We start from the raw sequence: 23,631 nt of genomic DNA on the forward strand, positions 1-23,631 counted from the left end.
ATAAACATTAAAATATACGAAATAAAAAACTAAATAAATGAAAAATAAATAAATATATAAATAATCGCATTGTCAAAGGACAAAATAAAACAAAAATACCATGACAAATAAAATATAAAGTCAAAAATATTAAAAATAAGATATTAAAATATAAAAAAGAAAAATAAATCAATATATGAATATGAATAAATATATAAATATGAATATAAAATAAAACAAAACAATAAACAAAAATGTATGAAATAAATAACTAAATAAATGAAAAAATGAAAAATAAATATATGAATAATCCCACTGACAAAGGACATAAATAAAACAAAAATACCATAAAAAATAAAATATAAAGTCAAAAATATAAAAAATAAGATATTAAAATCTAAAAAAGAAAAATAAATATATGAATATTAAAAAAAAAAAAAAATTATATATCTGTAAAAATAATATATAAAACATGTATACAAATAAATACATTAAAGAAATAAAATTGGCCATTAAGAGATCATTTTGTACCCTGCAACCAGACACCATGTCATATCGTGAACAAAAAAGAAACATATATATATTTATATAATGTGTATATTTATATTTGTAAACAAACATTAACTTTGATTAAAAAATGCTGGAGAAAAAAGAGCTTGCTGTTACCCATTAAACATTTGAATCTTAAACAGTTTATGTTTCCTAAAACAACCAGAACAGTTCAATCTGCTCTTTTGGGTCAAGAACTGAAGTCTTGGTGGGAAAGCCTATTGTTAGCGAAATTACTGACACACATTGGCGTGACAACGCTGGCAGATCAACAGTTCCTGTTTCTGTTTACATCCGTGTCACGACACTCTCGCCAGAGGGGAAGGTGTGCGCTGGAGGAATCACTCATAGATTCACGCTAATGATTAAACTCATCTATGAAATGGCAGAACTATTTAAACTTTGCAAACGCCTGAATCACAAAGGATCTGGAACTAGTAATTATTAGGATGTGTGTTTCTCAATGCAAAGTCAGAAGTAGGGCTGTGTGACATGGTAAAAAAAATCATATGGTGATTATTTTTAGGGCTGCCCCTTAATAGTCGATGAGAAAAGGCTTGGTCAACCAAAATTGTATTAGTCGCTTAGTCACACAGATAAAAGTAATACATCTTTCAAATCTGTAAAGACTCTTATGTTTTTTTTATGTGTGCACTCAGAATAACAACGAAACATTGCACTTTTGTAAAATAATTAAAGCAAACAGGATGCTCTTTCTGCTGTCTCAGTCTCTGTGAACTTAAACGCAAACTTCAAAACTCTGTGTCGCTTACACTTGTCTTATGGACATGAAAAACATGTCTATTGAGAATGAAATGTCTACTTTTAAATGCGGAGATGACGAGTCAGTGTATGTCGAAAACAAAGAAAGCACTAGTTTACCAACAAATTATTAAAACTTTAATGCAGTCTCCTTGTTTTTTTTCCCCTGACACATTCATAATCATCTCTAATCTGCCAGCACGCTGTGGCAAGCTTTATGCATGCGTTGGAGTGCTTATTATGCTAAGCAATTAAAGGCTCATTATTATGATTTATATGGTTTATTAATAAATGTGCGACTAATAGTCAACTAATGCTTAAAATGAACGAGTATGAACTAGTCAACCAGAAAAAGCTTTAGTCGAAGGTAGCCCTAATTATTTTCAGGGTTCCCACTCTAAGCCAAATGTCAAATTCTCTGATTTTTTCTTGACTTTCACTGACTAAAAAGCCGAATTTCCATGACCTACAATGAACAGATCCATCCATTTGCAAGCTTTATTTACTTGTTCACAGATGTTTTTAGTACAAAACACACACCTTTTTTTGGCTTTTACCTGTTAAATGCTCTTTGATATTTTTCTGTACTATTTCTACAAAAAAATAATTAAATGTTTTTTATGATTTCAAGGGTTAAATGCTTTGAAGGATTTTCTGTTGGTAATCAAGTCCATCATTCAGTGTTTTTATTTCTTCACATTTAGGTTTTGCTTTTCTATCATCTACTTTAATTATTATTTTTTTGCTTTTACCTCTTAAATGCTCTTTGATATTTTTCTGTACTATTTCTACAGAAATGAATTAAATGTTTTTTTTATGATTTCAAGGGTTAAATGCGTTGAAGGATTTTCTGTTGGTAATCAAGTCCATCATTCAGTGTTTTTATTTCTTCACATTTAGTTTTTGCTTTTCTATCATCTACTTTAAATACCCAGTCTTTGAAGTGGTCATTTTGTAGCCAAAGCTCTTGAAATTTACAATTTCCCGGCATGTTTGCCTGCTGGCCCAGTTGGTGTGTGGGAAGGGGATAAAATGGGGCTAAAAATAGCCTAAACATAAAAGTAGGCAAAATGTGCGAAACTTAGATTTTGATAAATGGAAACTAAAATTTAACGCAACAAACAAAAATTCCTGATATTCTAGGACTTGGACCAAAAATATAAAATTCCCTGACTTTCAATGTCTGGAATAGACCTTTTAAAATTCCATGATATTCCAGAAATTCCATGACCAATGGGAACCCTGTATTTTGCCAAAAAGGTGCAATTTCAAGTCACTGCATGCTCATTAAATTCAATTTTATCCAAAACTTTGGGGTTGGTAAGATTTTTTGTGTGTTTTCAAGAGAAAGGCTCACTAAGATTGCACTTACAGTAAGTACAGAATAGTAGAGCATAAAAAAACAGCATTTATTTGAAATTGAAATCTTTTATAACATTATTTGTGTCTTTACTGTTACATTTGATCAATTTGATCAATCCTTCCTAAATAAAAGTATTAATTTCTTTAAAAAAAACCTTTGACTAAAAAATATAAAATTCCCTGACTTTCAATGTCTGGAATAGACCTTTTAAAATTCCATGATATTCCAGAAATTCAATGACCCATGGGAAGCCTGTATTTTGCCAAAAAGGTGCAATTTCAAGTCACTGCATGCTCATTAAATTCACTTTTATCCAAAACTTTGGGGTTGGTAAGATTTTTTGTGTGTTTTCAAGAGAAAGGCTTACTAAGATTGCACTTACAGTAAGTACAGAATAGTACAGCATTAAAAAAAACAGCATTTATTTGAAATTGAAATCTTTTATAACATTATTTGTGTCTTTACTGTTACATTTGATCAATTTTATCAATCTTCCTAAGTAAAAGTATTCATTTCTTGCAAAAAACCTTTGACTAAAAAATAAAAAAATCCCTGACTTTCAATGTCTGAAATAGACCTTTTAAAATTCCACGATATTCCAGAAATTTCATGACCCATGGGAACCCTGTATTTTGCCAAAAAGGTACAATTATATGTCACTGTATACTCATTAAATTCGCTTTCATCCAAAACTTTGGGGTTGGTAAGATTTTTTTTGTTTGAGAGAAAGGCTAACTAAGATTGAATTTATAGACAGTATAGTAAAGCATTACAAAAAAACGCATTTATTTGAAACTTAAATGTTTTGTAACATTATTCATGTCTTAAATGTTACATTAGATCAATTTTATCAATCCTTCCTAAATAAAAGTATTCATTTCTTTCAAAAAACCTTTGAACAGCAGTGTAACATGTACGGTTTGTACAGTACCTTGGATATTAAAACTGAAAAATACCTAAATGAATAGGAAACTAATCAATTCAGTTAAAAATCAGACTCAATCAGAAAAATGTGTACCAATTCTCAGCCATAATTTTAATACGGTTAAAGGGCTAGTTCACCCAAAAATGAAAAGTCTGTCATTAATTACTCACGCTCATGTCGTTTCAAACCTGTAAGAACTTTGTTCATCTTCAGAACACAAAATAAGATATTAAGGGATCTCAGATTTCTTCAAAAATATCTTAATTTGTATCTTACGGGTTTTGAAAGACATGAGGGTGAGTACTTAACAAAAATTTTTAATTTTGGGTGAACCATCCCTTTAACGGTGCACCAAAAAACGTGAACGGCAGACCAAAATGGATTGTCACAACTGTCACTTTTCACAATTAAATTGCAGCAGTGATGATCATAATCTGGATTATGTTTTTAATTAATTGTGCAGCTCTAGCATTCATATTGTTGAGGCTGAAGAGAGGCTCACATAGGGGTGAAGGGAAGGGAAAGCTCTCCACCAACACACAGTAAATGCTGAACCCAATGAATGTCACATTATGGGGTGGAGATGGGGGGTGTTTGCTTGTTAAACACAGTGCCAGTTGATCTGAGTGACGGAGTAGGTGACGTGCAGCACTCGAATGTGTTTATGCGTGTGAGGAAGTCGGACCTGTATATACACACGTCTCTGTTTGCACAGGAGTAGAGAACTGGCCTCTTACCATCCACACACACACAGACGTGCAAAAAACACACACTGACCTGTTTGCGGACGTATTCGACCATCAACTCGAGCTGTCTGGGGTCTTCACACTGTCTGTTGAACATGTTTCTCCAGAGTGCCGCCGCAAGAACGCAATCGTCTGACAGAATACCCTAAAACATACAGAAGAGAAGAGACACGTGAGATGTGTTTACTGAAATATCAAACTGTTAACTTTTGACAGTTCTTGATTGACAGTTATGATATGCAAAACTAGTACTGGTAATAGTCAACAACTTTGGGGTTAACCGCCTACCTCATCATAACCAAAAAGTGCAGCATAGAATGTCTCCGTCATCACCTTCATGCTCTCCTTTCTTAGAATGGCATCAATCTATGAAAAGGTAACATGAAACAATACATTAAAATACAACCACTTCACCATAAGTGACAGACCGAAACACAGGCCAAAGAATCATAATTCACATTAAAATAAAAAATAAATGAATAAATAAACTTTAAAATAATAATAAAACTAAACTAAAAATACAATTGAACTAACCTAAAATAAAAATTAAATCTATTTACCCTGAAACCAACTACTGAAAAGTACAATCGTGTCAATGTGAATGGAGATATTTAGTTCATTTGAAACACAACTAAACAATATTCACACCAATTTGCCATAACTAGTGACATATTAAAGTTAAATTAAATTAAATAATAAAAGAATTGGCCATGAACAGATTCTTTTTTAGCATGACATAAAACAACAGATTTTGATATTATGAGTACTGGCCAATAATTCTGCTGAAAATGATAAATAATTATATTGTCAAAAGGAGTAAAACTAAATAAATAAACCTAAAATAACAATAAAAACAAGCCATTAACAGATCATTTTGGACCCTAAAATCAGCCATTAAAAAGTACAATCATATCATACCTTGAGCAAAAATAAATGCGTGTGGACATTATTTACTGTGACTTTTATTTCTCATTTAGGTAATTAAAACACAACAATACAATATTCACACATATTTGTTGTAACTAGTGACAGAATAAAAAAATTAAAAATTAAATTAAATTAAATTAAATTGATCGGCCATTAACAGATCATTTTTTATCATGACATAAATTAGTATTCACACAAATTTGCCAAAACTAATGACACATTGGAATAAATAATAAAAAAATAAATGTATTAAACTAGATTACATTTTTAATGAAATTAACAGACTTTGATATTAAAATTTAAAAAAATAACTAAAAAGAATTTTCCATAACTAGAATTTATCATCAGGAAAAGTACAACCACATCATACTATGAGGGAAAAAATGAGAGGAGATTCTCACAGCGTGGCTTTTGTTTAATTTGTAAAGCATCATTTAGACTGTAACAGGTGATGGAGCGATTTGAGTCTCTGCCTAATACTGAGATCACAGTTATGGGTTCAGTCAGAGCTTGAATAGTCCTTGGCATTAAATACCAAACATGTGGACGATCATGCAACAATCTTAACCCCGAAAACAAAAGCAGGACTGGATGGGAAGCGAGGGGCCTGCCCAGGTGCTTCGCTCCATATGAATCTAAACACACAATGGCCACAGACACCAACCCCTGGGAGGTTTTGGGTGGGGAGATTTTCAAAACAAGTGTGTTTATTCTTAAGTCTTGTATGTCGGCTTTTCTGCATGCTTGGAGTGCGTCGGGTCACAGCGTGTGTGTGTTCGTGTGCGCACTGGGCAGAAAAGCACCTGTGCATAATTACGCAGACCTGCAAATAATCAATCTCATCTGGCTGTGCTTTAACTCTTTTACCCGCCCCGTCTTCTCTGCACGCTCGCTCTCCTTTGTGTTTCTGCCCACAGACAGAAACATTCGACACAAGTATGTGAACGCTCATTCTGAGCAATTCTCTTTCACTTTCAGAGAGCACTGCAAATCAGCTGATTCAACTGAACAAATCTGAGTGAATGATTACTACTACTGGTCAACAAATGAATCAATGAACAAGTCAGTTGATTCAAACAACTCTTTTTAAACAAATCTGAGTAAGTGATTCAAATATTCACTGAAATACTGAAAAGGACACTCACTATTCGCCAACTACTGGTCACCAAATAAATCAATGAACAAGTCACTTGATTCAAATGACACTTTTGGAATAAATCTGAGTGAATGATTCAGATATTCACTGAAATACTCGAAAGGACGTTCACTAGTCGCCAAATGCTGGTCACCTCATTGAATCAATGAACAAGTCAACTGATTCAAATGACTCTTTTTGAACAAATCTGAGTTAATGATTTAAATATTCACTGAAATACTCGAAAGGACACTCACTATTCGCCAACTAATGGTCAACAAATGAATCAATGAACAAGTCAGTTGATTCAAATAACTCTTTTGGAACAAATCTGAGTGAATGATTCAAATATTCCCTGAAATACTCAAAAGGACTCTCACTGGTTGCCAACTAATAGTCACCAAATGAATCAATGAACAAGTCAGTTGATTCAAACGACTCTTTTTGATCAAATCTGAGTGACTGATTGAAATATTTAACAAAATACCCAAAAGGACGCTCACTAGTCGCCAACTGCTAGTCACCAAATGAATCAATGAACAAGTCAACTGATTCAAATGACTCTTTTTGAACAAATCTGAGTTAATGATTTAAATATTCACTGAAATATTCGAAAGGACGCTCACTATTCGCCAACTAATGGTCAACAAATGAATCAATGAACAAGTCAGTTGATTCAAATGACTCTTTTGGAACAAATCTGAGTGAATGATTCAGATATTCACTGAAACACTCAAAAGAACGCTCAGTAGTCGCCAACTGCTAGTCACCAAACGAAGTCAACTGATTCAAATGACACTTTTGGAACAAATCTGAGAGAATGATTCAAATATTCACTGAAATACTCATAAAGACAGTCACCAATTGCCAACTGCTGGTCTGCTTTAAACGCCTCATTTGAAACAAATCTGAGTAATTAATTCAGATATTCACTGAAATACTCGAAAGGATGCTCACTAGTCACCATCTACTGGTCACCAATTGTATCAATGAACAAGTCAACTGATTCAAACGCCTCTTTTGGAACAAATCTGAGTGAATAATTCAGACATTCCCTGAAATACTCAAAAGGACTCTCACTGGTTGCCAACTAATAGTTACCAAATGAATCAATGAACAAGTCAACTGATTCAAATGACACTTTTGGAACAAATCTGAGTGAATGATTCAAATATTCACTGAAATACTCAAGAGGACACTCACCAATTGCCAGCTGCTGGTCACCAATTGCATCAATGAACAAGTCATCTGGTTCAAAAGCCTCTTTTGTAACAAATCTAAGTGAATAATTCAGATATTCACAGAAATACTCGAAAGGACGTTCACTAGTCGCCAACTACTGGTCACCAAAAGAATCAATGAACAAGTCAACTGATTCAAATGATACTTTTGGAACAAATCTGAGTGAATGATTCAAATATTCACTGAAATACTCAAAAGGACACTCACCAATTGCCAACTGCTGGTCACCAATTGCATCAATGAACAAGTCAACTGAGTCAAATAACTCTTTTTAAACAAATCTGAGTGAATGATTCAAATATTCACTGAAATACTCAAGAGGACACTCACCAATTGCCAACTGCTGGTCACCAATTGCATCAATGAACAAGTCATCTGGTTCAAACGCCTCTTTTGGAACAAATCTGAGTGAATAATTCAGACATTCCCTGAAATACTCAAAAGGACTCTCACTGGTTGCCAACTAATAGTCACCAAATGAATCAATGAACAAGTCAACTGATTCAAATGACACTTTTGGAACAAATCTGAGTGAATGATTCAAATATTCACTGAAATACTCAAAAGGACACTCACCAATTGCCAACTGCTGGTCACCAATTGCATCAATGAACAAGTCAACTGAGTCAAATAACTCTTTTTAAACAAATCTGAGTGAATGACTCAAATATTCACTGAAATACTCAAAAGGACACTCACCAATTGCCAACTGCTGGTCACCAATTGCATCAATGAACAAGTCAACTGAGTCAAATAACTCTTTTTAAACAAATCTGAGTGAATGATTCAAATATTCACTGAAATACTCAAAAGGACACTCACCAATTGCCAACTGCTGGTCACCAATTGCATCAATGAACAAGTCAACTGAGTCAAATAACTCTTTTTAAACAAATCTGAGTGAATGACTCAAAAATTCACTGAAATACTCAAAAGGACTCTAACTACTGGCCAACTACTGGTCACCAAATGAATCAATGAACAAGGCTATTGATTTAAATAACTCTTTTGGAACAAATGTGAGTGAATTATAAAAATATTCACCAAGAGAAACTCACCAATCATTAACTACTGGTCACCAAATGAATAAATGAACAAGTCAACTGATTAAAATGAGAATGAATAAATCAGATATTCACTGAAATACTCAGAAGGATGCTCACTAGTCGCCAACTACTATTCAGCAAATTAATCAATGACCGTCAATTAATTGAAACGTCTCTTTCTGAAAAAATCTGAGTGATTCATTCAAATATTTACAAAAATACTTAAAGGACGCTCACCAGTCACCAACTGCTGGTCACCAAATGAATCAATGAACAAGTCAACTGGTTCAAATGTTCCTTTTGGAACAAATCTGAGTGAAACACTAAAAAAGACGTTCACTAGTCGCCAACTACTGGTCATCAAATGAATCAACGAACAAGTAAACCAATTCAAATAACTCTTTTGGAACAAATCTAAGTGAATGATTCAAATATTCACTGAAATACTTAAGAGAAACTCACCAGTCACCAACTACTGGTCACCAAATGAATTATTGAACAATTCAACTGATTCCAATAATTTTTTTTGAACAAATCTGAGTGAATGATTCAAAAATTCACTGAAATACTTAAGAGAAACTTACCAGTCATCAACTACTGGTCACCAAATGAATCAATAAACTAAGTAATTCAGCTCAGTAATTCAGTAACAAATTCAGCTCAGCTATAAAGCAGTTCTAGAGAAAACAATAGTGTCACTGTTCTCAGTTTTCATCCGATAGTGTCTCTTCAGTCAAATGGATATTACTGAATATTAATAGTCTTTTCAGCCCCAAATTAGCAAGCCAAAGCAAATCAGAGTCTTTTTGCTGAACAGAATCAAAAGATTCAAAATCACAGGAATGAATTAAAACTACAGACTCCAATGCCTCGGAATCAGAGAATCGATTATTTTTAGAATCAAGTTTTAGACCTATTTTTAGGTTAACCACTGTCATTTCGGATTGAGTAAATATGCTTGTACCCACCAGTGTAATGCACAGTAACGTTTACATACTTCACTATGTTTCTTTTCTCCCTTCACTTGCTTCCCGTCTTTAATGTTTCCCTCCCAGTGTCCACCCTGATCTCTCCCATTCATCCATCTTCATCCCTTCATCCTCCTTTCCCGTGTTGTGACGCAGGTCGGTAAAACCAGGCTGGGATATTTAATCCCTTGCACTAATCAGGCCGAGGGACCGAAAACTTGCTGGAGAAGCAGAATCTCGCTCCTATACGGCCAAATTAGTGTCATATCTCACTTCACTGTTATTACTAAGGCTTAGAAAAACTCCTGAATCACACACACACGTCCCGGCACACACGTGAGTGTGTGTAGAGGTAAAGTTCAAGGGGGCTGGTCTAACATGGCACAAATGACAAGTATTTTAGCACAATTAGGCGAAGTAACCTAACCGTGGTGAGGATTGAGTGAGTGGGGGTCCTTCCATTTCCAGCGCTGTAACTGTATCCCGATTCAACAGGACGGACCCGTTACGGACCTGCCAGACGCGCTGATTACACTCCGTTTACACACGATTTTTTACAGCTTAAAAAATAACGCATTCGGGGCCGAGCACAAAGGGAAATACCTCCTCACTTCTGACCTGTGAAAACAGACTTCCACATCAGGTCAAAGTGTGCGCACATGTGTCCGTCTTCATAGAGCTGCCGTTCCCAGCGAATACAAGCTGTTAATTTTTTTTAGGGTTATTCCATTATCACTTCATTATGTAGTAACTTAAAAGGAATACTTTAAAAATGACAACTGTGTCATTGTTTATTCGCCCTCATGTCATTCCAAAACACTCTGACTTTCTGTGGAACATAAAAGAAGATATTTGAAAGAACATTGGGGTACAAATAATATTGAACGGCATTTACTTTCATTTTATGGACCAAACGAACACTGGGAAAGTAAGTCATACAGATTTGAAACAACATTAGGGTGAATAAAACAGCTAATTTTCATTTTTAGCAACTTTCCCTTTATATTACTACATAATGAAGTGATAATGGAGTAACACTATAAATTAAGTGCAATGAATAAAAAAGAAAACATAAATAAATAAATACTTATATTGCAAAACTAAAAACTTTCTTTCCGGCTGAATAAAGTAAGGCTATTTGTCAAAATAGTCGCTTCAAGCAAACAAGTACGAAGCAGAATGAATAGTAATTCTAACAGTCAATCTAAAGAGTAAAAAATTATCTAAACAAGAAGTTTATTAATACTAATATTTCATTTGTTAAGGAAAATATCTGTAAATACGGCACAAATAAAAAAAGGATCAAAGTAACTGGCCATATTGAACTGAAGGATTCTTAGATCCTCACATTGAAATGGTTTGTGTTGTGTTTTGATTTGCATGTTTTTAATTCATTTATAATCATTTATTTACATAATTATTGATAATAATTTTATTCATTACACAATTTATTATTTGATTATTTTATCGTAATATTTTTTATCATTTATTCATTTACCATTTTTTTCTATTTCTATTTCTTATTATTTTCCTTGCTTATGCATTTTCATTATTGTTCAGTTTTATGATTGTGGGGTTTCATGAATTGTTTGGTTTTTATGAATGAAAAATAGATGTTTATGGAAACCCAAGGTTTAATGGGATGTTATCATGAATCAGTTTGGTATATCATTGTTTGCTGAATTGTGTTCCTCAGACAAATTCTAAAAAATTGAGACATACGCAACTAAGATTCTTCAATAAACTCTATAATATCTTTTTTATCATCATCACTTTGCCTCCTGGTTCTGCTCTTTTCTGGCTTTCATCTATCAACTTCTGACTGACAGAGAACTGTTTAACACTCGCTTTGGGTATTTTTGGATACCAGACAAGACTTGCTGTTAACAGGGTCTGGGTATCGACAGCTCTGCTGACTAGTTGTTCTGTTACCGGGAAATGACAGGATCTGGCGCCCGGGGCTGGATCTTAATTATTGTCTTGAAGTGGGGACTTGATCTAACAGAACATAAAATGACTGCACAATGTGACACAAAAACAGCCAATCAGAACATATTTGATGTTTAATATGCAGTTATGTGGACCAATGAGATTTCAAGTGGGTGGAGCTAAACCAGCAAGAAGTAATTAACAAAATGATGCTTGGTTAACACACGTTAAGCTACACTTAAAGGGATAGTTCACCCAAAAATTTAAATTCTGTCATTAATCACTCACCCTCTCAATATACAAACAGTTTATCTTTGGAACACAAATTAAGATATTTTTGATGAAATCCAAGAGCTTTCTGACACTGCCTTGACAGCAACGGTACTACCATGTTCAAGGCCCAGAAAAGTAGTAAGGACATCATTAAAATAGTCCACTTGACATCAGTTGTTTAACCTTTTTTTTACAAAGCTACAGTTTAGGTCAAAATCCAACAATGACTGATTTTTTTATGCTCACTGAAGGAAAATCCATGCAACTTTTGAACAGAATGGAGATACAAATGGTACATTTTTCTTTTTTTGCCTAAATATCAAAATTTTTCATTTAGTACTGCCCTTCAGAGGCAAGAAGACAAAATAAGTTAACTTTACCCTGATCTTCAAATTCTCTTAATGCATGTTTTTTTCTTCTTCTGGGGCATCAGTAAACATTTTACCCTTCTGCAATAGTTGCATATGAGTCCCTCAGTTGTCCTCAGTGTGAAAATTATAAAGTCATTGTTGGAAAGGGTTCAAATACACAAAAATGCAGGAAAACCAAATAATTTGTGGGACCTGAAGGATTTTTCTAAAGAACAGCAGGCAGTTTAACTGTTCAGGACAAATTGGGGACTCATGAACAACTATCACTAAACAAAAAAACAGCTGTGGATCATTCAGGTAAGAACACAGTATTAAGAATCAAGGGAATGTAAACTTTTGAAAAGGGTCACTTTAATAAATGTAACTAATATTTTCTCTTTTGGACTATATGTAAACATGTTTTATGTGAAATATCTTATTCAGGTCAGTATTTTGTATGATCCATCTTATTTTGGTAAAATAGATTCTGACCTTTAGACCTCAACTGTACAAGAATATTCTGAAAACGAACAAAGGTCTTATGGCTTTGGAACATTACGAGGGTGAGCAATTAATGAAAGAATTGTCATTTTTGGGTGAACTATCCCTTAAGCGGCTTAAATTTTGTATTTAATTGTATAACAAAAAATATAAGCAAAAAAACCCAAAAAGTTGCCTTGTGTATGTATGTGTAATGTTAGCAAATTTTCTCTGCAGGAGAACCTACAACAACGCAAGTGAAAGAAAGACTGTGATGGAAAATGAGGTCACTTTTCTACGGTGCCACTCGATGGTCGCTGCCAGGACTGAGAGGTCAAATGTCTTCGGTCCCGAACGTAGCCACAGCCAAAACGTACGCCACGCCACGACCCCATTCACATCTCATTGAAAATCACGTCACACCAACATACATGCTCCGAAAAACTGAGGGCAACTTCATTGACGTGATGGAAGCGAGCTGCTGGGCAAAGTGACAAGTCAAAAGTCAAACGCCTTTTCCATTTCATACACATTTAATTTCATATTGTATGTGAACGAGTTCTGATCAGGAGAACTGGACATAATTGATGACTGAGCATGTTTATTTAGGCGTTCGTTAATGAGCCAATTGCAACTATACATAATTGGGCCAATAGGAGGAAATGATGTCATTCGTGTCAGAAAATGTCAGTACATTTTAATTTTAAAAAAGTACTGAAAATAAAAAACCCATGGCCCACAATAGCTCAAAAGGAATCCAATATTTAAATATAATATTTATTAAAAATAAATTCCTTTTCAAACAATGTTATATATCTCTAATAACTAATTATGTATGTATATAAATTCTAAAGGATGCTGAAGAACAATTCCACATGCTCCTTTTCATTTTACTTATAAATCATTTATGTCATGAACCAGAACAACAAGTTTATGGACTCCACATGGGTACACTGAGGTTTAACAAAAAAAAAACAAAAAAAAAAACAACTCATATAAGGTGCATTTTGGTCCATGACATAAAATGAGTTTGACACTCCTAGCTAGGGGGCAACTTTAGGAGCCCAAATTTCATTTGGCCTTAAATTTTAGGCTTATTATTAATATACACACTGCAATTCCAACGTTAAATTGATAATAAGCTTGTAAAATCTTACTGGCTGAACAGAGCACCTGAAAAACGAGAGGATTATATTAAGAGTTCTCGTGAGAAAATGGAGATTTTTGATTTATGGGCTCTGGGAGAGAGGGAAAAGTGACATTATGGAAAAAGTCATTGCACAGCGTGGCATAAGAGAGGTGCTGAGTTCATTAAATACACACACACAAATGTGGACATTTAAAGTGCACTTATTTTACTCCAGTGCTCACCGTCTTTCTCCCACACAAGTCTCATTAAGGCTTCTTACTTGGTAAGATGGGAAGAGAGGTCAATCACATTAAAAAGTCTTTTCACACTACACTTAAGCCAGTCAATGTCAAACCTAGCTCAAGGTAGTATTACACTAAAAGGATGGTCCACTCAAAATGGTAGTTCTGTCTTCATTTACTCACCCTCATTTCTACTTCATGGTTCTTTCATTGTACTTTTGCATCTTTCTCGCACTTAAAAAGCAGGTCATATGAGTTTTCGAAAAATGTTTTTTTTGCAGTTGGTAAGGTACTTGATGGTAAATATTTGCTCCCCTGCAGATTTTGTATGTTTGCCCACTGACAAATAAATGATCAGTCTATAATTTTATTTGTTTAAAGTTTATTTGAACAGCGAGAGACAGAATAACAACAAAAAAATACAGAAAAACACATTTCAAAAAAGTTATAAATTGATTTGAGTGAAATAAGTATTTGACCTCTTCGCAAAACATGACTTAGTGCTTGGTGGCAAAACCCTTGTTGGCAATCACAGAAGTTAGGCCACCAGGTTTGCACACATCTCAGGAGGGATTTTCTCCCACTCCTCTTTGCAGATCCTCTCCAAGTCATTAAGGATTTGAGCCTGATGTTTCCCTCCACAGATTTTCTATGGGATTAAGGTCTGGTCTGGAGACTGGCTAGGCCACTAATGAGCTTCTTCTTGAGCTACTAATTTGTTGCCTTGGCCGTGAGTTTTGGGTCATAGTCATGCTGGAAAACCCATCCAGGACCCATTTTCAAGATTTGATGGTACATGGCCCTGTCCATCGTCCCTTTGATGCAGTGCAGTTGTTCTTTCCCCTCAGCAGAAAAACACCCCTAAAGCATAATGTTTCCACCTCCATGTTTGACGGTGAGGACGGTGTTCTTGGGGTCATAGGCAGCATTCCTCCTCCTTCAAACACAGCGAGTTGAGTTGATGCCACAGAGCTCGATTTTGGTCTCATCTGACCAGAATACTTTCACCCAGTTCTCCTCTGAATCATTCAGATGTTCATTGGCAAACTTCAGCCTGTACATGTGCTTTCTTGAGCTGGGGGACCTTGAGGGCGCTGATTTCAGTCCTTCACGGCGTAGTGTGTTACCAATTGTTTTCTTGGTGACTATGGTCCCAGCTGCCTTGAGATCCTACCTTGTAGTTCTGGGCTGATTCCTCATCGTTCTCATGATCATTGAAACTCCACGAGGTGAGATCTTGCATGGAGCCTCAGACCGAGGGAGAGTTATTTTGCGTTTCTTCCATTTGCGAATAATCGCACCAACTGTTGTCACATTCTCACCAAGCTGCTTGGCGATGGTCTTGTAGCCCATTCCAGCCTTGTGTAGGTCTACAATTATGTCCCTGACATCCTTGGACAGCTCTTTGGTCTTGGCCATTATGGAGAGTTTGGAATCTGATTGATTGATTGATTGCTTCTGTGGACAGGTGTCTTTTAAACAGGTAACAAACTGAGATTAGGAGCACTGGTTGTAATCTCAACTCATTAGCTGTATAAAAGACACCTAGAAGCCAGAAATCTTGCTGATTGATAGGGGATCAAATACTTATTTGACTCATTAAAATGCAAATCAATTTATAACTTTTTTTAAATGAGTTTTTCTGGATTTGGATGTTATTCTGTCTTTCACTGTTCAAATAAATCTACCATTAAAATTAGAGACTGATCATTTCTTTCTCAGTGGGCAAACATACAAAATTAGCAGGGGATCAAATATTTTTTTCTCTCACTGTAGCTATCCTTCAGTGAAAACAGTCTGCAAAGTTGTTAATCCAAAAAGTACATTAAACATACAGATATTGTCTCTCAAATGAAAGAGTCGACTCAGAATTGCCTTAGTTCTGATAATCCACTGTGAACCCACTATTTTTGATTAATGTAGACTGTCGTTGTTCTAATTACATGGTTTAATAATAAAGAATGTAACTTAGACATATTTTGGTTTACAAACTGTGTTGTTTCATCACTTGGCTAACGTATCCTTCATTATTGTTTTGTTATGAGGTTACAGTTTAGCAGCTAAACTTTAGCTGTGGGCACGAGTCGCTTGCATAAGTGTTAAACAAAATGTTTTAATGTCATAATTTTAAGAATGGACTGGAGCACTATATTATCGTTTTATGTAAAGGTGCATCAGGGTTGCCAGGTTTTCACAACAAAACCTGCCCAATTGCTACTCAAAACTAGCCCAATCGCGTTTCAGTCACCCATTAAAAATCACATCTCGGGGTCTAAAATACACGTTTTTTGTCTGGGTTAACCCTGGTAAAATTGCATTCCAAGGGCTAAATATGACATTATTGAGGTCACATCAACCTGCGCTTTAAAAACAACCACAGACTTGGCAACACAGATAGTAGCGCACGCTAACTTGCTCAAGTACTCGTCTCTGTGCCAATCACAACAGGCTTGGCCATCTGACCAATCAGAGCAAAGTATGCTTATAGAAGGGAGGGGTTTACAGACATTACATTCAAAGCTGGTTTGAACAAACTGTTTTGAAATCATTGACAAATGACTATATATAAATGTATATTCTGCCAAAATTACAATGTTTTCTGACCTGGGATGCATTTAAACCTGTTGTAGGGAATTCAAACACAATATTAGGGCACTTTAAGTCACCAGGGAAAATGTACTGTAATTGTAGGAATCCAACAGCACATAAATAAAAATCTTTACTTTTGTGTTACACAGAAGAATTATAGTCATGCTGGTTTGGAATGATATGAATGATGAGAATGTTCATATTTTAGTGAACTGTTGCTTTAAGTGCGTCTCAAACCCCTAACGGTATGCATTTTGGATGTCTCCCTAATCTGACACATCCATTCCAGGTCTTGGAGTCGCTACTAAGGAGTTGATGAGTTGAATCAGGTGTGTTTGATTAGGGAGACGTACAAAATATGCAGTGTGCTTCTGGCACATCAGGACCAGGGTTGGGAAACACTGCTTTAAGACAAACCGACTGTACATGCTGACAGTTTCACAGATGGACGAGAAGTCATAAATATAGATGCATATACATACTGTGTTCTTCAGATTGCATTGACTGCATCAACTTGTTATTTAGTTGCTTGGAAATGTAGTCAATTAAATAGAATTAAAATTTTTCCAATATGATTTCAGATTTTTCATTTTTCCATTGTGTTCAAAGAAGCTACAGTAGAAGTGCACCAGAATAGATAAGAAAGAAGTTTAAAGACACATTTAATATAAGTTAGACTATTTTTTAACTTGAAACATCTTAAAAACATGACACTCATTGCAGGAAAGTACAATATATAACTAAATGTATAAATTAAAGCATTGGTTTTAAAAATATAGAGGCTTTGCACTTACATCATAATTTGGTCAGTTACCCAGATACATGGCCATTCTGGCGATACTCAAATGTAAACAACAGCATGGATTGCAGTTAATGAACTGCTGAATACTTTGTTCTGCTTATTTATGCTCTTAACCATGGACAAAAAGCTGCTAAATCATATAGAGAAGGACTTAGTAAGCAGGAAAGGGAGCAATATTTTAACAAACTAAAGTTAATAGGTGGTGAAGATACGTACGAGCAGTATTAATTAAGATATTATCCTAATATTTCACCTGCCTGATCGGAAATAAGAATAAACACAAACGTTGTCAAGATACTTGCCCTGGAAATCCTGGTTAAGTTTGGCTAACCATAAACGCCTTTTGTTCCTCAGACAGTTTTTTTGCATTTTTCTCCTTGATTTGTTATAACTTTTGGCAGTCTACAGTTTTTCCCTGTCTGACCGATTAGTTCAGCCCAAAACATGACAATAATTGACCATTTTCAGCAGAAATAATCAGCAAAATGTAAGTTTCGTTCGGTTCAGTGCCGCCAATTTGGCTGATTGATGACACGTCGTGAAAAACACTCTATAAAAAGTCTAAATAAATTAGTTAATAATTACTAACTCCTAAAAATGACTCATGGACAAATAAACAAACAAGACAAAATACAACAGAAAAAAAAACATTTTCCATTTTTTTTTTTTTTAAAGGTGCCATAGAATAGAAAACTGTATTTACCTTGGCATAGTTGAATAATAACAGTTCTGTACATGGACATGAAATATCGTGAGTCTCAAGCACCATTGTTTCCTCCTCCTTATATAAATCTGGTGTTTGCCAAAGACCACTGAAAAATAGGCTTATCCTAACATAACAGTGACTATGATGTTATAGTCGCCATTATTAATAGTCACGCCCCCAACATTTGCATAGCCCAATCATCAGAAGTTCTGCAGCTAGGCTACTGTGGAAAAAAAAACAATGCCAGCACAATAGCGAAAATGGCAGATCACAGGAATAAATGTTATGTTCCAGGATGTGCAGGAGATGTTAAGTGCAGGGATGGGTTGGTGTCTGTACTCAGAAAGGCAAGGAAAACAAAAGGCGTTCTAAGAAAATAAGGCGAGACACTAAAGTGACACAGTTAGCTTCTTGCTAGCAGAAGCCTGTTACATTGCAGTACATAAGATTTAATTTACCACATAAACAGAGTAAGGAGAGATGACTGCGCGGATGACGGCGAATGATTAACAGATCCTGAGCATCACTAACAAGCATCTAAACTTGTAAAATATATGGTAAGTACTGCTGCTGTAGTATAACGTTACACAGAGCACGTGCAATTGCAAATCTCAAAAGTGAAAGTAAAATGATCGTGCTTTCAAAATGGCAGTGACCCGCATATTAATAGCGGCTCGGGCTCCATGATTAAATCTATATATTTTCCTCCACGTGCGAGCTACTGAAATGAGCTACTCTGTGAAACAGCCAATCAGAGCAGAGCTCTTCATTATTATTCATGAACCTTCCAAATAAGGCAATAACAGACCATTTCATTCTAGGGACAAATCCTAGGGTTGTAAATGGACCAGTAAAACCATTTCTGGAGAGTTTTTGCCCTTACCTATACCATATAACTTCTATGTAGATATCAGAGAACAATTTAATATATTGTATCAATGCATTCTATGGCACCTTTAAGCTTTTTGGCTTCTGTGACAAATTGTTTTTGTTCCTCCTCATGAACTGTTTTGAATAAATGTATAAATGTAAATGCAAACAATTAAATGTCCATTTGAGCATGGTTTGTATGGCTACAAACACAGTAAAACAACAACAAAAAACTTGTACATGGATTTTATTGAGCAAACCTTCTAACAGCTAATGAGATCATGAAGCACTTCAAAAACGTTTAGGAAAAAATCTAGATAATCCCATTGACCTCACAAATCAAACAGCTGGTAACCTCACTACTCAGGATGAATTACCAACCTTGCATTAGCATTAAATGTGAAAGGCTCAACAAATCTGCCATGCAAATCTATCTGCAACAACGGCAAAACACAACATCTTGTTTACCAAGAACTTTAAAGGTTTTCATTTAGATCTCTCTCAGAGAACAAAGCTTTCTCTATCCTAAGCCATAAAACCAAAGAGCTGTTCCCTCGGATAAATAAACTACCCGACGACTCAAAACTGCTAATACTCTAACTGACAGTCAAAAGAAATCTGTCGACGGCTGGCTCGGGTCCAGCCTTTGCATGCTCTGGCATATCCATAAGGTCGCAGTGACTGATTAGCCGCCGCTGGTTTGATCTGGTTCATGTTAACTAGTTCACGGTGTTATGCAATACATGATCTAGGCCATTGCTATACGTTGTGTGCTATATGTATTTGACATGCACAGATCCGGACCGAGTTGCGCCTGTACTCTAAAGCAAAACTAATTCAGTCCTACTATTAAGATTAAGACGAAAGGTAGAGGAGATGGGGGGGGATGTCAACAAAGAGAAGTGTGGGGAAAGAGAGAGAGATTTCTGTTTTCACAGCTGGGCTGAAGTCTTGTTCCCACCCTTTCTGACAGCAGTTCCCCTAAGGCGCCTTGCGTTGGCTTCCTCTCAAACACACACATATATATGCGCACTCTCTGCGCAGCAGAAGCATGTCATCTTTACTGACCTCGCAGAGATTTAAACACCTTTTGCTACTCCGCTGGACAGCGATCGGCTCCAAATGCCTCCACAGTCTGTCGAGCATAGTAATTACATCCGAAAACCTGAGTGTGTGTGTGTGAGAGAGAGGCAGTATTTTACAATATTTCACCATTTTTCAACATATCCAAACAACAGAGCTGCTCATCAGTCATTTCACATGCTACAACATTTGGTGGAGAACTTGATTTATATAAAAAGCAGAAAGTACTTAGTACTTGATTTATGAGACTGATAGGCTCTGATCTCAAACAGTATTTGGACACGTAAAAATGTCTAGATGTCAGATATATCAAAACAAATGGCATCTGGAAAATGAATGACGCAGGATCTTTTCTTTTCACAAACACTGTTTTCTTTGTCATTTTTGACGTTTTGGTGATTTTTCTGTGAAAGCATGAAGTCAGTTCTCATGTTCACACAGGTGTACTTCATCACATTGCACTAGTCCTCATCAAAAAAAAAAAAAAAAAAACACAATGGGAAAATTATTTCTTTGCACTCTTTTAGTTAGTTAGGGCAATTTATTTATTTATTTATTTTTCACCAAACCATGCTTTTTTTGTGGAATGCATTTGTAAACAGACACATTCCACAACCAAAAAAGTACATCATGCTAATTTTAATCTTAATTTTCAATCATACGTTTATTATGCTTCAGTAACTTTTTAATGACTTTAGAAGAAGTCCATGACTTTCTTACGCTCACCCAGGCTGCATAAATGTGATCAAAAATACAGTAAAATCAGTAATATTTTGAAATATTTTAATCATTTAAAATAACTACTTTTTGTTTTAATATATTTAAAATGTAATTTATTCTTGGGATGACAAAGCAGAATTTTTAGCATCATTACTCCAGTCTTCAGTGTCACGTGATTCTTCAGAATTTAGCCTCATAGCCAATTTGCTGCTTAAGAAACATTTCTAACCATTATCAATGTAGAAAACAGATTTCTGCTTCATATTCTTGTGGAAACTGCCATACATTTCTTTTAAGGATTCTTAAATCAATAGAAAGTTAAAAAGAATAGCTTTCAATATATATTATATATTAATATATATTAATATTATATAACAATATAAGTCTATACTGCCACTTTTGATAAATTGAATGCATCCTACTGGCCCCCAATTTATATATACACTTGCAGTCAAAAGTTTTTGTACAGTAAGATTTTTTTTAAAGAAGCTCACCAAGTCTGCATTTATTTGATCCAAAGTATAGCAAAAACAGTAAAATTTGAAAAATATTTTTACTATTAAAAATAACTGTTTTCTGTTTGACTATATTTAAAAATTTTATTTATTCCTGTGATTTCAAAGATCATTATTACTCCAGTCACATGATCCTTTAGAAATAATTCTAATATTCTGATAGTTTTCTGATGCTCAAAAAACATTTATTATTATTATTATTATGTTGAAAACAGTACAATTTTTTCAGGTTTCTTTGATGAATGTAAAGTTCGGAAGAACAGCATTTATCTGAAATAGAAACCTTTTTGTAACAGTATCAATGTCTTTATCATCACTTTTGATCAATTTAAAGCATTGCTAAATAAAAGTATTAATTTATATAATTTTTTCCCAAAAGAAAAAAAAATTACTGACTCTAAGCTTTTGAATGGTCTACTGTATAATATCACAAGAGTTTTATTTCAGATAAATGCTGATCTTTGATTCTTTCGATTCATCAAAGAATCCTGAAAAAAATTTATTCTGTTTTAAATATTGATAATAATAATAAAAAATGTTTCTTGAGCAGCAAATCATCATATTAGAATGATTTCTGAAGGATCATGTGACACTGAAGACTGGAGTAATGATGCTGAAAATCCAGCTTTGATCGCAGGAATAAAATATATTTTTAAAATATATTCAAATAGAAAGCAGTTATTATATATAGTAAAAATATTTCACAATATTACTGCTTTTGCTGTACTGTCAATCAAATAAATGCAGGCTTGGTGAGCAGAAGAGACCAAATATTAAGCTGACAGATGACAGCCTATCACAATTGTGTATGGCAAAACACAAAAAGCACAAAATACTAATGGCAAGGTGTTTCAAAAGAGGCGGTTGAAATCAAAAACACATCTACTCACTCCCATAATCTTGCTCCTCTGCTCCACGTCCTCCCACATGGAGTGGACGATGTAATGGCACATGTACTTCCCAGCTCTGCCCTCCTGCCGCATCCGGACCAGACACATCCTGTCAGAGCAGAGCAGAGCAGAACACTGACTCAAGACAGCCTGACAAGATGAGAACTTAAAGAGATTGCACTCATATAAAGGAATAGTCTGGGTTAAATGGACAGCATCTGTGGCCTGCTGATGATTACTTTAGAAACTTTTTTTTTTACAAACTGAGGGGCAAATCTATTTTTTTTTTTCTGTGGCACAGATACTTTAATTTTGTCTGGCATTGTTTTTCCCACATTTTTACATTTGTGAACTACTCCTTTATGACTACTGTAGGCGATAAGAAGGTGTGAGGGTGTGTGTGCATGAATAAACGACTACTACTAGTGAGTCTGACTGAATCAAGACTGAGTTTTCCCAGTCCATGTTTCCCTGCACAAACACAGTTAGTCACTGTGCGGACACATGGCCGTACGCACAAACACTATGTGCCTTTAGCTGGAAGTGTAGAGAGCGTTGGCTCCAAACCGCCACCATTAATCATAAGTCTCATTCTGGTGATATCACATTTTCACACGCTTTTTCATAAGATCTGCCAATTCTGATCACCTGTGCATTAGCATAGGTGACGATGATGATAGAATTAGAAAGTGTATTAAATAATTCAATGACATTTGTAGTAACATCCATACTGTATTCAAAATTTGACTGAAGGATTAATTACATAATGATATTTGTAGTAATGTCTACATATAATTCAAAATTTTAATTAATTGAAAATTGTAATTTGCGAAAAAAGGTTTTAGATTTTGGAATTCACAAAATTCTTCTACACCTCTATATCACTAATCAAAACATCCAAAACAATAGAGAAAGTCCAAAAAAAAAGTTAAAAAAAAAATGTCTGGATATGGAAAATTTTCAATCAAAGGAAGAATGACAAAATTATTAAGATATATTTTTAAAATCTACACTACTTTTAGGTAACTAATCAAATCAAGACAATAGAGAAAATTAAAACAATCTGGACATGTCAAAATTATTAATTTCAGGCAATCCTGAAAATTAAAATAATAATAATAATAATAATAATAATAAATAAATATATGTCAAAGTTGATTAAGAAAATTCCCAAAATTACTAAATTCTTACTAAAAATTGAACAGAAAAAAAAAAAAAAGTTTTCGATTTTGGAATTCACAAATTTATAAAACAAATATTTTTGAAACAAATCTACACTTCTAGATCACTAATCAAATAAGCCAAAACAACAGAGAAAGTCCAAATAAATCTAGATATGGAAAATTTTTAAACAAAAGTATAAATCTACACCACTTCTAGGTAACTAATCAAATCAAGACATTAGCGAAAG

At 34.6% G+C, this 23,631-nt stretch overlaps 1 protein-coding gene across 1 annotated transcript in view; it reads right to left on the reverse strand.

Annotated features, from left to right (window-relative positions):
• The window catches only part of uqcc1 (ubiquinol-cytochrome c reductase complex assembly factor 1), a 35,662-nt gene that overhangs the window by 4,937 nt on the left and 7,094 nt on the right, over positions 1-23,631 (reverse strand). The window contains exons 6-8 of the mRNA XM_073852317.1: positions 22,221-22,329; positions 4,613-4,690; positions 4,356-4,469 (exon numbers count right to left, since the gene is read on the reverse strand). Coding sequence (XP_073708418.1) covers positions 4,356-4,469; positions 4,613-4,690; positions 22,221-22,329 — 301 coding nt within the window. The remainder of the gene's footprint in view (positions 1-4,355; positions 4,470-4,612; positions 4,691-22,220; positions 22,330-23,631) is intronic.

This window comes from Garra rufa, chromosome 12, assembly GCF_049309525.1.
Source record: "Garra rufa chromosome 12, GarRuf1.0, whole genome shotgun sequence".
NCBI lineage: Eukaryota > Metazoa > Chordata > Actinopteri > Cypriniformes > Cyprinidae > Garra > Garra rufa.